This window comes from Ischnura elegans, chromosome 4 (genome assembly GCF_921293095.1).
Source record: "Ischnura elegans chromosome 4, ioIscEleg1.1, whole genome shotgun sequence".
Classification (NCBI taxonomy): domain Eukaryota; kingdom Metazoa; phylum Arthropoda; class Insecta; order Odonata; family Coenagrionidae; genus Ischnura; species Ischnura elegans.
Window position 1 is genome coordinate 51,627,277 of NC_060249.1, and position 16,505 is coordinate 51,643,781.

The following is a 16,505-nucleotide window of genomic DNA, read 5'->3' on the forward strand; positions in this document are numbered from 1 at the left end:
TTCTAGCTTCTTCTGAAGAATCGTGTCGGGCTGTAGCCTGGTTTCCTTCGGATTTTATTTTAGTCGTGGGAAAGAAATGGAATTCCATGCGGCGAAAAAATTACTCAAGTTTTGATGGAGATTTCATTTACCTTTCGATCCATTATTTATAAGTCGGATTTGGCCAACAAGCATCTGTATTCCAAGAACGACATTTGAGGAAAAAGAGATAAAATTTTGAAAAATTTGTAATATAGTTAGATACTGTGAAGAGTACACCTCGTGTATTCTGAAATTTTAGAGATGAAAACATAAGTCTTAAACGATTAATGTGTCACGAAGAATTACTGGTTGAGTGGGAATTATGCGTCGTCTTAGGCATTAAAAAAATACTTATGTGTTTACAGTATGGAGTATGGTTATGCCTGAGTAGAAGGTCATTTTTTAGTGATGGATTACTTGATTTACAATCATGATTACTTACTTCCATCCTAGCTTGGATTACTCCGTGCAGATTATCAGTGATTATGTCTTCCTTGGTGATGTGGATTCCATCCATCCTTCCTGTGGATGTTGTATTTTTTTTTACCTCTGATACCGAGGATTTCCAAAACCAATTTGTGCTCATTTGATCATGTTTTTTTATCGCGACAGGGCAAGGCGTCCGGACGTCGGGCGTCTGCTTGGGTGCGGTCGTGGGCGCAGGGTCGCCTTTACCGCCTCGGCACGTCCGTGCACGCGCACGCGGGCAAAGTGATCTTCGTGGCCACGCTGCTCATCGCCTGCTTCGCCGTCGGCCTCAAGTCCGCATCCTCGGAGACCAGGGTCCACAAGCTATGGGTCGAAGGTACGTGTCGACATCCCTACTATTCTTTTGTCACTATTTGACGTGCTGGAACCGAACGGAGGAAGGGTTTCCCCGCAACTAAACCATTCCCTTCGATCAGAGTAAAATTTTGGTGAAGTCCCCCGAAGTGGGTTCTAAACTCTTTCCATGCAGAAAGACCATGAAAATCTAAGTTCGAAGCTCTCTTGGTGTAACTTTGTCATGATGTCTGTAAAAGAATTAACATAGTCATTGCCGTAAGTTGTATTTACAAACTTAGTGCTTCGATGTCACTTGAGGATGACATAACTGCCGATATCGTCTTTTTCTTATTAAATTAAATAGTTTGGAAGTGGCTAAGTTATTCTTTTATAGGCATAAAGACTATATTTTCCACGCTATTGCCACATTTAGGTCGTAAATACGGCATTTATTGTCCAAATCATGGTTGCTCTCCGCCAATGTACGGTAAAAAACCCAGTATTTTCTTATCATGAGTGAGATCACTAATTTTTAGAAGGTGAAATCAGTCGTACATTGACCGTGTTAAGTCTTGCAGCTATAGTTTGTGCCAATTCAAGCTTTAGTAGTGCGCTATCATGTTAAATCAACTTAACCTTGAAAAATCCAGAGTTTCGTCGAAATCTGGGTATAATATGAGCTAGAATGGGAGTATATGAAAGGGTTGTTTATGGAGAATATCATGTTTGGTTTGTTTTTTTTTTAATGCATCGGCGAATGGGAGTTCATTAATTCTCTTGAATTTTGAGTAATTCACTCATAAAATTTACTAAGGAACACGGTATGGTTTTCACAATATTTTTATCTCCTTTTGGCAGCAACGGCAGTTGCCTCGGGTAGTTGCGATCGACCGAACTTTGGTGGCTCAACTGCCCACGTAATCGCAACTACCCGCGAGTCAAACGACATGAATGAATAAATTGACCAGAGGTGTCCTCTTCCCCCTCCACAGAAATGTTACGCTGGCCCTCCTCATCTGGAGGAAATGTCCCGTTCGACTTGCTCCCGAGTAACACACTTCGGATGTCGTGATCCGATCCGTGGGCGCGCCAATAAAAACCTCATTCTTATGGTCACCTGGAATCCGGTTATCTCCTCCCTCATCATCTGCCACCATCGTTCGCGGAATGGTCTTGGGGTTCCCGTGGTGTCTCGTCTCTCGAATTTTGGGGCGGTAAATTAATCCGTCTGGGTTTCGAATCGACACGGGGATGTTATCTGTTCGCTCCTGCTCGTATTATTTCGTTTCATGACTTCATGCTCCGCTCGTCGGACTTTTATGCGTGGTGGACTCCGTTGAGTTACGTCGTTTTCACGATTCGTTGTTATTGTTATGTCGGCCGAGGCGGTTTCATATGGGATCCGGCGCGCAAATATTGGTGCCTCGCAATCAACCCATCCGTGTCTTATATTCTCCGTTCAAACAAAGCCCGTTTACTTGTACCACTTTTTACTCTTTCTGTCACTTACTTCGTTCTGTATCCAGCGCATAATTTCGCGGCGCGAAATTTTTCGTGGTAAGGTGTCATGTGGGAGCCGGCGCGCAAATATTGGTGATCCACTTTCATCCGATTTTTGACTTATAATCTCTGTTCAAACAAAGTCAGCTTTCTCTCCCACCCAATTTCTTTCTATCGCCTACTCATTCTATTCTGTTTCAAGCGCACAATTTCGTCGTCTTCGCTGACCAGCCCTTTGAGTCGTATGAAGGCTATATTCATTCGCCAAGCTGTTTAGTAAATACTTAATAAATATTTGTTATAGCAGCCTTAAAGAGAAGGATATTGGGCAACCTGGGAAGAGGTTCATGCAATGAAGAATGGTGGACGTTTTTACCTTTTGCAAGGATTAAGTGCAGCGAGGGAATGGGAATTGGGCGAAATAATTAGTAATTTCTTCCATATAAACATATCTCAATCAGTATAATATGAATTACGATGATAATTATAGTGATTTTCAATATTAAAAATCTCTTACAACTCTCAGCATCTCTTAGCAACAATTGAGTTGTATCATGTGATATGATACTTAGCGTGTAGTCATGATGTTGTTCACGGTGTTAAAATTATTAATAATTACTAACAAATAATGACTATTTGCGCCCATGTGGCGTTCGTGGTAGGTACATTTTTTTCTGCGGTCGGCGTCGTTAGTTTCTTTCTATTTTTCTGCTTCGCATTACAGTTATTTTGGTCGTTTAAAACAATGGTGCTTAAAAATAGAATCATTAGTTCTTTCTACAGCCTCTCTTTTTTCTTCTACTATTCATTTACCTCTTTCTTTTCCTTCACGTAATTGAAGCGTTGTGGACCGTCACCCGTGATTAAGCCCGGATTATGTTTTCTTTACCCCTTTGGAACGTCTAATGTTTTAATTGTCCTCCGCCAGTTTTCTCGATACATTGTTCCTATCTTTTTTAATAGCCGATGAATTGCTCCCTCGGTAATAGCCTTGCCCTTCAGGGGTGCATAGCTTTTTTAAGCCCTCCGTATTCAATGCCTGTGCGTCCTCCTACCCCCATCGTTTATGGCCGCTTTATGGGGAAAAATTTACTATCTCGTTTGCCCTGTTGTGAGTTCCTATTTTTCGGCCTGAGATGGTGCGGTTCGCTGATCATCGTTGTGTGTACGCCGTACTATTGAATGTAAAGTGGGATAATAGAGATTGGTTGAATGCGAATTACAGGAAGACGAGATGTATGGTGTGATGTGGCATCTAAGATTATACGCTTAATCAATTTGTAAGCAAAAGGCCTCGAGATTATTTAAAGACAGATCCACATTCTCGAGTACCTACTTAAAAATGATATAATGAGCTGGAAATTAGTGCCGCAAACTTGGAAATTTTCAGTTGAAATTAAAAAAAAAACTGATGAGACCAGTATTGATGGAAATCTCATCTAATACATTTTTTTCTCATGTACACCCTTTCGTTTAGTGCTCTGTGTTCGTTAATGAGGTGCGCCTTGTGTTGAATTCAAAAGCATGGTAATGAAATGACATACTTGCAACCGTCCAATCTTTTTATTACACAGCCTAGCTTACAATTATAATCTTTCCTTTATTCATGGACTTTAAGTATTATAATGGACTTTCAACTTTCAATACGCTCCAATAATGGCGTATTATTATTATTGATATAACGGTAAATAAGGGATCATTGAATGCATTTTATATCTCGGAGGAATAGGTGTTCCCCAAGATATACATTACCACCCGTTTAGGTTTCAAACTGTCAATATCATGCAAAGTCATGATAAGTACTACAAAATCGTTCGATGGATTCGGCATTGAATCGGTGCTTATTTTGTGCGTCTTTTGTTTGCCTCAAAATTTTCCGATTTCGCTTCCACTTGATTCGACATGTCTTCAGTTTAGTAATTATGAGCCTTATTTGTTTACGAAAGACGTTTGTTAACGTAGTAACGCTTACTTGCGGTGATGTTCTTAGAACCGATTTCTTGTCCGGATATAAAGCAGATTCACCTTACGATGGAATTCGCTTTGCGATCGGTCCTCCGGATCGGATTAGCATCGTGTAGCGAGGGTATATCGTAATGAGAAACTGGTGTAACCTCTTTTCAAGAATGTTGTATACTTCTTCGGTTATATCTTCGGAGGGAAAGCTGAGCGAGCCGCTTCATGCGCTCGTGTGCCATCGGCATAGTACACATCTCGGTTCGATTTGAGGGCCTTGTATTTCCTTCCCCGGGATGAAGACGTCTTCTCCTCCGACTGGAAAAGAATCAACTTCGTGCACTCACTCGCTAGTTATACCGCCCCCGCCCATATACCTACCTTCTCGGAGGAGGTAATCATTTTTTAATCCCACGAAATTTTCACCTCCGAAGGGAAGGGTGGATACCGTTTCTTCCTATTCCGCCCGGACGTTTCTCCTCGAGGTTTCTTCTCCTCCTCCCGGGGCCGTTTCTCTCCATTTCCCGTTTCGGAACAGTATCTCATTTGGCCGTCATTGATGTGACTTAAAAACTCGCTTGCCCCCCCCGACCCTTCCTCCCCTTTATCCCTCTAATAAGCTCCGCCCGCCTAATGACTCTATCTTATGCCGGGCTTCGCGGCCATTGGGCCCGTCCGTTCTCTACTCCACCCCTAATGCATACTTTTCTGCTCCCTCCGGTCTCGTGGTGGGTCTATAGATCGAGGTTTCATGGTCGGGACGAACCCAGTAGACCTACTTGATTGTAATCGAAACCCTCATGGAACAGGGGCGGATCCAGGATTTCTTTCTGGGGGGGGGGGGGGCACAAGCAAGGCCGTATCCAGGATTTTGTTATGGGGGGGCAGAAGGATACCTCGTAATGCAAAACGAACGCAATCATAATGGGACAATATTAAAAATCTAGCATATTCTTGAGGGTCTGAGGGGGGGGGGGGCACGTGTCCCCCCTCCTGGATCCGCCTATGTCTAGGACGAGTTTATACTTTTTTTAGGAGCAGTTGAGATTAGACGTCTTTCAGTGTGAGCTTGCGAATGCGTAACGTTTTGAGTCGCACAATATTCCGAGTAATGATGAAATCCAATCCACAAAGGAGATATATATTACAGTAGGAATTCGTTTTCTTGCAAGACAATTATAATAATAACTTTATTGTGAGCACAGGGGCATCGTTGTCGTCTAGTGGGTAGAGCGAAGCTGTATGATATTGGGCACGATATGGTGGAAGTTCTTAATATTATTAAAATTAGGCATATTTCCACTGAGTTTGCAAACCAAACTCAGTGGAAATATTGAAATGTCTAATTTAAATAATAGAGCGATGCCGAATCGGACATCCCCAATTAAATTCCTCGAAGGAGGTGGTGGCTCAGGGAAAGTTGCTGGACCTCCTACCATGAATGTATGTAATTCATCCCTAAGGCTGTCCTGGGTGAGCTCTACCTTCACATGTCCAGAAAAACCCTTCGGGTGAATCACGGAGTGACTGAGTAAGAAAAAACCTGTACCGAGATCCTATATCCTCTTGTTTCAGCATGGCGTTAGATAATAGATTGACAAAACACAGTTATGCCAGCGGCAATTTTATTGACTATGCTTAACCAAACTATCTATAATATTGAAAAGATTTTTACATGAATGTACATTTCCCTTCCCTAAAAATATATTTTCATACCGATTAAACATTGTGAAGCACCTTATTTATTTGTTTAGTAATCATTAAGGCGCTGACGACGGACTTTTTTTATTTAATAATTTGCAAGAGGGTAATATTATTCAAAGTTGTGGTCATTGGTCGGAATGAGTATTTGAATCGTGGTACTGCGGGAATTGAAATTGCAATTCAATGGGAATGGTTGTCAGAGAGATTTAACTGTGACATATGCGAAAAGTCGGGAACTTACTTCATCCCTTAAAGCGAAGAAGACTCGACTCTATGGTTCCTGGCCACTTCCACGGTGGGAATTTTGAAAAGAGGTGGGCCATAGGGAATCGTTCGGCTTTTAGGCTTCGGAGAGCGTTTCTCGGAATCGGAGTCCCTACCACCTGCCTCGGTGGGCTGAGGAGACGTCATCATCATTTCCACCGCCTCCCTCCCCTACAAAAGCGGCCCTATTATTCCCCCTCCGCCCATTTCCCCGTGTGAGTTGAGACGTACGTGAGTGAGACGTATCCCCCTTCCCTTGTGCTGCTTCTTCCTACCGCACACAACGCATGAAGCCCATCTCGTAAGTTCCCTCCCCTCAGCTCTCGGAGCCAATCTCCTCGCCCCGAGGTCCTCCAGGCCGCATCTTCATTACCGGTGGTGTGGTCTGAGGTTTTTGTGGGCGCCGGCCCAGGGTCCACCTTGGGTGTTTCCTCTCCCTCCCTTCCTTCCTCTACACCCCTAGCCCCCCTAGCCGAGACCTCTCACTTCCAGGGTCGTCATATCGTATCAGGGTGGGCCACCCTTTTCGTAATTCGTGTAGACTCAGAAAAATCCTTTTTCTGAAAAATCCTTTTTGTGATTTCTCTTGTTATTTTGTTGGTATTGAGATATCATAACGTCGTAAATAATTAATTTATATTGTCTTTTAGCTGCCTTTCATTGCTAAAATTCATCATTCACTGTGACGGTGGTTTGTGGGTTTATGATAACCACTGCCATGAATTTATGGTCATTAGTAACCCTTTTTCATTTTCTTTTGTCATTTTCTACGTCATTTTCCTCAGTGTCTCGGAAATTAATCCTATTTCACATGCTATCATCACAATACTATCCTCAATGAGTCGGCCACATTGGCAAATGTTGTCAGCGCCTTCAGCGCCACAATCGGTGATTTGAGCCTCGAATTCGTGCCGTGGAAAGAATGTTTCTTTCACCTGCTCTTTTGTAACACCTCGCCTCGATTTTTGGTCTCAATCTGGACTTTTTCATGTGGTCTTTTCGCATTGCAGTTTTAAATAAGCTTGAGGAGTGGGCTTGTTCATTTTTTAAATCGCTGATGATGACAGAGTTTAAAAGATTAATGCACCCATAATTTTCCGTGTCCCGATCCGTCTCCTACTTCTTGAGCTATATGTGTTTAAAAATCGACGGTGCGAACCTTTCGGAGATAAGTAATTATCGTCGCTGACTTCTGCCCAACGATTTATTGTTGTTTACTCTTTTTACCTTCACTCTATGAGCGTTTCTCCGCATGCAAGTAAATGAACTGGAACTTTTCAAAAAATTTGTTTTCCCAATTCTTCCATTCTATCATTACTTTGAAATTCAATGCCGCAAAAGTTGCCGCCAACTTATTTTGAGTGTGGAGTTATGATTTAATGACTCGATGAGGAAGAACCTTTCTGTGAGCGAAGAAATCACTAATAAGCGTGTAAATTACAACGAACAACTTAAGGACAATGCACAAGACCGAGAACTAGCTCAGACGCCGTGACACGCATGCCATTGGGTCGTGACGTCATCAACTTATGTGCCTAAGGGTTAAGGCCGCCGAGTTTTCGCGGCGATCGAAAAATGGAAAACTAGGAGTGTTTTTCTTTTCAATCCCTATTGCAGCCAACAATTAAATAGAGTCGGCGAAGCATTCCATTTTTGCAAACTGAGGAGAATAATAGAAATTAAGACGTTTTGCTTTGCTGTAAATCCGACTACTGATCTCATCTTTCGCTCGTAAAATATTTTTTTCCCGCCGGCGCGAAAAAAAATCCCTCACCCGGATGGTACCTCGGAAGTCCTTTCATTAGCTGTGTTACAAATCGGTTGGCACGTTAATGCCCGTACGTGTGCCTTTTGGGTGAGGCGACCGGGGGGGAGGGAATTCATTCCACCGGTAATTTAGCGCGTAATCTACCGTATGGGAGGAGAGGAAATATCTTTCGTGGCGGCGGCGGCGCACGGATTGCGGTCGCTTCTCAGTCTTTTGTTTCTTTTTTTTGCGATCGACCACCCGGCGCGAGAGCGCTCGTGTGCTACGCTGCGAGTCCGACGCTTGCTGAGGTCAGATCTCTCTCTCATTTCCCCTAATCCAGGACTCTAAAGCTTGTTTGTGAGATTATCGCCGTTTGCTATTTCTCATCTAAGCCCATGTGAGCCATTACTGACTCGGAAATACTTTTTGCTACGTCCTTGGCGAGCTTGATTGCCTTAGGATGCTTGTAGCATGAGCTACGGTTTCCAATAGAACGAATTGAAGGATTTATTGCCAATTTTTTTCCTTAAGCCTTGCATTTGAGTCTAATATGTAACTTCCTAGCTTGATAAGGATATATCACTACCGTGGTCGAGGAAATTTTAGTGCGAACATCGGATTGTATATGTGTCAAACAAATCATGTTCGTTGAAAATTAGTCACTACTATCAGGAACTTCCAGCAAACTCTGATTAAGGAATTCAGCACGGGCGTGTATCATATATCTGCTGAGAAATGGTCATTGCATAACGGTACGCAATTTCAAAATTGCTTGTTGGAATCTGTACTGCACTCAGTTCAATGTGAGTATGGAAATATCATTATTTTTTACAGAACATATTACCACTGTCTTCAATCGATGAACCTACCATTGAGTTGTTTGGGAGATGTTAATAGTGTACAATTTTATTTTATTTATAATATTGGAAGCAATAAAAATTACGATATTCTAGCATCTGATCTTCGATTGGTTTCCCTTATCGTGGCTATTCCTGTTCACGTAAGCTCGACGTCTTATGTAAGTCTTTTGTTCTTTCTTTTGTTTTTCCCCACGTTACGGCAATCGAGCTTCATTCTTTTTTTCTGTTCTGCCATCCTCCTTCAATCGTGCTTCTCCCGTTCGTACGAATTCATTTATTTACTCAACTGTTCGTCCAGAACCGTCCCTCCATCTCGTGGCTCGTTAGGCAAACATTTCCAAGTCATCAAACCCCCCCCCCCCACATCACTCCCCCCGACCCCCTCACTCTTAGCGGTCGTGAATCACTCTTCCGCGTCCCGGGATTCATTTGTTTTCGTTCGGCGCGACGGCGGCGGCGTCCGCCCATGAATGTGTGTGTTTATAGTGGCCTACTCCGTACCGTCTTGACTTCATTAGTCCGCCGACATGATGTACTGTTTCGCGAGTGGTTTGAAATTTATTTGCGGGCTTAAATCATTGGCACGTCCACTTGTACTTGCGTGGGTGACCACTTTATTTTGCGCGCGGTTTATTCTCCACCGTTCATGTCGCTAGGAATATTTACTTAAATATGTACAATTCTGAATGAAGTATTGAGGAAAGTGATACACGTACTTATTAAGAAACTCAATTTTAGCTGATTTACCTAGCCTAAATCCTTTTTTGTCGTTGAGAAAAAAATAATTTCAATATTTGGAGGAAAATAGAATTGAAGTGTCTAATTATAAGTCGCTGGAATAACTTTCGTCGAAATTCTTTCGAGGAATAACTTAGTCGATCATGTTAAATAACTTTTACTGCTACCTGTCTCCACAGTTGAATATTGTTGCATGGCGTCTCTTTGAATTTTGAACATAATTACGATCACGATCACATTACGAGATTGATGGTAGTGGTAATGTAACGTACGACTTTAGACTTCAATTTGATCATTTTTTGCCACTTGGCCTAAATAATTAGTGTAGTGGCGTGTGTAATTAGTGTAGCAATCTTGAAAGCTAGTCGTTCTCAAGCGAAAACCGTGTTAAGCGAATTCGTTGTAAACTTAAATTTAAGAATTCTACCTTTGTGTTTTCTCCGATGTAATTATTTTTATATTTGAGATTCAGAAGAATGTAGACTCTTGGAAATTCCGATAGGATAGCCTAAGTTTCAAATAAGGGATTCTTCGCCGAAGAAAATCCAATATACGACTGGGCGAAAGGGAGGTGTAATGCTCATAATAATTCGTCTTTATTGGGACTAGTTACCCCTCGTTAAAAAATACCTATTTGCTGAGGAATTCATTTTCCAGTCGCTCTTTATTTTTTATACAGTCATATTATAACAAAGGAGACGTAGAAGTATGCTTTAACCCTATTTAACCCAGAGCTGCTTCTGGGAGAAATTAATTTTCAAGATCTCTCATTTTAAAATGTGAAAATTTTCTACTCACTCATGATTATTGTAGCAGCTATATATTTCATCATTAAACTGTACAACACAAAAGACGTTGTAGTTTAAACCCGTCCTGAATAGAGCTGAAAATGTATATATTTTTGATGTTGCTTATTGCTAGAAGTAACTTTGGGTTATGATGGGTTAAAAGCAACAAAAAAAGCTAAGTTAACAGAAACATATATACCAAGCGAAAAAAGATTTGAACAAGAGTAGGAAAAACGAAAGGCTTTCTTTGATTTTGACTTTTGTCCTTTTTGAAAAAAAACACAAGAAGGTGGGCGCGTAAAACCTGCGAAAACCTTCTGCGAAAGAGATACTTTAAACATGGATGTGTACAAATACGAGAAAGTTCAATAAATTTTACCCACGTAGGTAAGCGACCTCTTAAGATCTTTACTTAAGCAGTATAAACCTTCATCAACATGGAGATCATCATCTAATCGAATGTGATCCCGGCGTCCTTCGAGGTCGCGCAACACCTGCCCCGCACCGGTACGGAGGCACTCGAAGCCGCGAAATATAACGCGGTCGAAACGTTACATTTGGGATTCCGTGCAGTGAGTGCGGCGTGGGGGTTTATGGTGCCCGAGCTGAATCCAAAATGCACTTCCTCCCGAAGACCTTTTATGAACGAAGTCAGTCCTCAGTCCATTCCGACTGGAACCCTTCCCTCTCGGGAGATTTCTTGAAAGAACGCTCGGCAGTCGTCTTCTTTTTCGTCGCAAAAATCGTGATCCGCGTGCTGAGAAGAAGAAGGCACGGAGACGGCTGACATTCGCTACTTACTGAGATCGTTCGGCAGTTAAGTGTCGAGTCTCATGGTTCATTTCAGCTACCCTAATGTTTTAGTACCCTTATCATGGATGACAAAAATCAAAGGAACAGTAGACGATAGGAACTGTGTAAAGTAAGGACTTTTTTGAGATATATTGAGTGAACTTATAAATGGCTTAGGGAAATATGCACATAAAATTTAAAGGTGATAGGAGAATTTGGTGTAGATTTTTCTATCCCTTCTCTTTCACATCCTTCTTTACCTATTCCATATAGTTGCATTGTTCGTTCTTTTACGTTTTTGTCATCCACTCGTCCCTCGACAATTGCCTTCATCTGGCTATCATGTCTAAATATATGGTCTATAAGGTTGTTCCGTCGTCTTATCAAGGATTTTATGAGGCTTCTCTCCCACTCTTCTTAAGAATTCTTCATTGCTGATTTTTCATCATTTCATGTCGATCTATTTGATCCTCATCAGTCTTCTGTAGCACCACATTTCGAAGGCTTATACCCTTCATTTTCTAGTTGCTGTCATTGCCCGTGTCTCGCTTCTGTAGAGAAACATTCTTCATTATAAGTTTTAATAAATAGTTTCCTTGCTTCTATGTTTGAATTTCCCTCTGTTATTAGACCTTTCTTTTGGTGAAATGCTACTTTCGCCTAGGCTATTCTGTTTATAATATCTTCATTGGTTTTCCCCAGCGCTAGCTATCCTGCTCCCCAAATATCCACCTATACCAGTTCTCTTTTCTAAAGGCCTTATTTTTAACGGGGCATGTCATTGCGCAGGTTAGCACTGAAAACATTTTTGAAATTGCGAGAATCCGAGCTCGGAATTAGAGCAGGAGCTATTTTGCCTCCTCGCATTCGTTCTAGCAACTCACCTCTTTACTCGATGCAATTTTACTGGGCCTTCACACATTCATCAGATTGCGCAATGACGTGCCTCGTGTAAAACGACCTTCAGTGATATTACCACTAAATATCTACATCTACATAATACCCCGCAAGTCGCCTAAAAGGCGTGTGGCAGGGTGTGTTAGGACACCAGCCGTTTACACATAAAAAGGAAGTGCTCTAAGGAAAGAGGAAATTACGACTAGCCATTATTTAAGTCCTTCATTATTCGGGGGGGAAACGAATTCCTACATGAACATAACGTCCAACAATCGGGAAGAATATGACAGTATCCTGGAAGAATCAGGGAATTTTAGTGAACTATGGATGCAGCGTGGAAGGACTCCCCCGCACAACACTTGTTGAACGTACTTGCGATACTTCTCCGGGGATAGTGCGGTGTCGGTGACATGGGCACGCAGCCGCATTGTTCGCGTGTGCTGTCTTCCTCCACAGGGCAGACTTCACTCTTTCCCTCCACCACTGGTGGCTTGCGACCTGTTTTTTTTTAATACCTCTTCATTCCTCCCCCTTCCACACGCAAGAAGCTCTCTCTGTATACGGTGGTCCCCCCCTTCCATCCCTTCGACCACGTCAGTCTATCCCTCCCTCCCCTACCTCTAAGGGCAACCCCACCCACTTTCTCTCTCTCTCCCTCCCGTGCCGGCTGCGAGGCGCAGGAGGGGAGGGTGGACTGGTGGAGTGGGGATGGAGGGGAGGGACCACACACGCCGCTGAGGTTCCTCTCAGCTCTCCAGCATGGTGGTCTCCGAACAATGAAAGGGGCTTCCTGCGGGGTGTAGGGGGGAGGGCGGAGGAGGAGGACGGTGAGTAAAGAAGGGGTGGGGTGGAAGGATGGGGGATGGTTTATATATATTTTTTTTTCTTCTCCTTCGTCTTCTTCTTCTTCATGGCATCCGGGAGAGTTGAGGCGAGACTTGAGGTTCGCTCACGAAATAAACGTTTCTCCTCGATTGCCTTTAGATTTTTTGATATGTAAGTCAGCCAGTAACAGAAGTGAAGAGTTCTCGGGCAGTGGCGTAACTATGGGAGGGGATGAGGGTTTAGTTCCCCCCCCAAAGCCTCTGAGAAATAAAAAAGTTACTAAAAACTATTGTCTAGTTTTTAACTTTAATAACAGAATCTGCTTGAAGTTAAATTTTTAGAGCCAAAATGATGTAAAATGTATATCCAGGTATGTCATTTTTCAAAAATTTTCCCGAAAACGTAGCCTTGTGGGGAGGGGGTGCCACCCCAGGCCATCCCTCCCCCCCCCCCGCCCCCCAAAGCATATTCCTAGTTACGCCGCTGTTCTCGGGTATTGCACCGGGTAAGGTCTTCCATATCTCCTTCCAACGTTTCCACAAGCAACTCGCACATCGTCTTCAGGGATTCAGGAATCCTAAAACCTCCATTGCTTGGATTTCTGAATACCTGAAGACTATGGGCGAGTTGTTTGTCGAAACGTTGGAAGGAGATATGGAGGACCTTACCCGGTTCAAGACCCGAGAACTATTCTCTGCCATTGCTCGCCTGGTAAGAACCAGACATAATATCACTTAGCCAGCAACAGGGTAATTGTGATTCAGGATTGTGATGGTGCTTGCAATCCATGCATGGTAAGGGATTTGATATCCTTTATGTCAGTTCACTCTCTTTTATCGTGCTCTATTTTTTTTATAAAAGCAGCTAGGGATAAGGCATCACGGGTTTATGTTTGTGATTCATAGAAGAGATTGTGATACTCAATGTATCAGTTATATCGCATAAAATTAGGGATTGGCTTTTTGTTATATTTTATTTCTCTTTCAAACGCTCGTCTCAAATACACTGTGTGAGAGAATAAGTTTTTACGGCTTTTAGTGTTTGTTTTTCATATTATTTCAAGGCTATAAGGCCCAACCTTACTTTCAGTCTATGTATCGGTTAAACCCTGAGAAAACAAAATGCAGTCACACCTTGGTTGGGAGTTTCTCTCACGGAATAAGTGTTTTAACCCTTCAGCTAACAAATCGAGAATTACTGTGCAGGATGCACTTAATCGATCTTGATTTGAAAATCTATATATTCGCTTCACTCTGAAAAACGCTAGTCGATTCAGGTTAACAGTAATTCGGAGGACCTGTAGTCTGAAATGCCTCGAAAATGTAAGAAAGTAAGGAAAGGGCTGGGTAGTTACAACAATAAGTAGTTTTTTCTAATGCTTTTTCTTATGCTTACTTCTTCCTCTTCGTGTTTATTTGACCAACACGGAAGCATGCCCTGAAGTAATGATGCTTCGGGAGAGAAGACATTAAAATATATCATACTTTTTCGTGGCACACATAGCTGACCATTACAATCCGTTCAATATAGTTAGGAATTTGTCGTTACATATCGTGTTAGTATGAATTGAATGATTTTACTATTGAATGTTCTGTGCTATGATACAGACTTTTCCGGTTTATTCGTATTGCTGCATTTTAACCTTTAAGGTGATTTTCTCGCGTGTACACTCTGTTTTTGTATGCATGACTAGAACCTTCTCCACATGTGGGTGCCCTAATTGGATGGCTTTCTTCACCTTCCCTTTAGGCTCGTCGGTTGTTTCGGTTCATCGCTCTACACATCTTTTACACGCACGAGCCGCATTTGCTCAGGGGAGGTCAGCAAATTATTACCGAAATAACATTGACTTTAGCGTTTTGTAACGGGTAAAAAAAACTCATTGGGTACGAGTTCCCTTTGACGAAGGCAATGAACGGTGTGAAAATGTAGTCGCTTTGATCTTATGGGACCGTCTTGGAAAATATTTTCTCATTTTTTTTTAAATTTTTTACTTCCTCACGATTAGTGAAGGTTGTCGACCTCGTTAAAATTCTCAAATCGGCCGTCTAGTTTTGCCGTTTGAAATCCGTGTATCTCAGGTCGCTCAGTCATCCCTCCTCTCTTCATAGCTTAACATCCTCGGAAAACGCACTTAATGAACGTGTAATCAAAATTTATTGCTTCTCTTGAGCTCTCGCGTCCCGTTTATATCCTTTTCCGTATGGATTCGTTGGTGTGCATAATTGAGGGAGGGTCCACATTTTTTTTATATCACTGCCACTTTTTTTCCTAACCAGCTTTTTTTACAAAACACTTGGAATTCTCTGAAATTCACTGAGTTGCTTAAAGGGGTTGGTTTCTCTGTCGAGGAAATTTATTGATGTCGCGCGTAGATTTACGTTCCCTTCCGTAGTTCTGTCAAATTTCGCGGCGTCGAATCCTGCCCATGTCGTGTAAGATGATGCTTTCTAGTATTTCTGCGTCGTGTACCGTGTGATAAATATTCGGTGTTTTCTTTTGAAGGCGCGGGCCTTTTGCGAAATTATTCAAGCAGAAATGTCTAAGTGGTTGGTTGCGGTGATCTATTCCAAACGACCTGGGATGCATAATTTTGTGTTGGCGGCAATGGATTACAGATTCGGATAACATATCGTTCAGTCCTTAACTTGATTTTTTTTAAACCTGGACACGATTCGGGGGGAGGGTTTGAACCAATAGAAAAACCACTCGCTTCGGCCTAGTTGTTCATATGTACTCAAAAGCCTATTTTATACTAGGCATGTGATTGCGCAACCTGAAGAACGTATGAGCATTAATTTCAAAATGCAATGCGTATTTCCGCGAATCACATCAACGCATGCTGACGTTATCAACGCATAAAATGTATAAAACAAAGTAACTGATAATAGGGAAAGAAAATTAAGGTAAGGAGGTGCGTGTACTGAGTTCAGCGCAGCATTTATGAAGCAAATTCTAAAGTGCTCGGGGGAAGAACGAATACCCATACCGAACCGACCTATCTGTACTTACCTACATACCTGTCCGTTCGGAAAAATATTTATCTTAATTTATCGTCTCGTTCGGACTTAGAAATATGATAAGGCTTTGAGATGATGCTCCCCGTGCCGCTCCGAAATTTAATTGTTCTCCGAAATATTATAATTTTTATAAACAGGAAGGATTTTATGAGAGGATCATTATGCAAGAGTTTAAAGAAAAGGTTAGTGAAGAGTCTGATCTGGAGTGTAGCGCTTAACGGTGTGGAAACGTGAATACTGACGAAAAAGGACGAGAGAAGACTGGAGGCATTCGAGATGTGGGTGTGGCGAAGAATGGAGAAGGTGAAATGGATGGAGAGGAGGAGGAACGACGAAGTGCTGGACATGGTGGGTGAGGGGAGGCAGCTTTTAGATGAGATACGGTGGAGACTGAATATATGGATGGAACGAATACTTAGCGGGGAGGGGATTTTGAAAACGGTGTTAGGGGGTAGAATGTTGGGTAAACGAGGGAGAGGAAGGAAAATAATAGGATTTTTGGATAGAATGAAAAGGTCTTTATGGAAAATGTGTTTATTGTGAATTGAAGAGGGAAGTGTTTGCTGGAAAGGGAGGCTCCCAGAATTCTTCTCAAGCACTACTCCATGGAAACCTACCTTAATCG

At 42.3% G+C, this 16,505-nt stretch overlaps 1 protein-coding gene across 1 annotated transcript in view; it reads left to right on the forward strand.

Moving 5' to 3' along the window:
- Positions 1-16,505, forward strand: part of LOC124157444 (protein patched) — a 179,355-nt gene that overhangs the window by 15,157 nt on the left and 147,693 nt on the right. Inside the window, exon 2 of the mRNA XM_046532146.1 lies at positions 634-826. Within this exon, the coding sequence (XP_046388102.1) occupies positions 634-826 (193 nt within the window). The remainder of the gene's footprint in view (positions 1-633; positions 827-16,505) is intronic.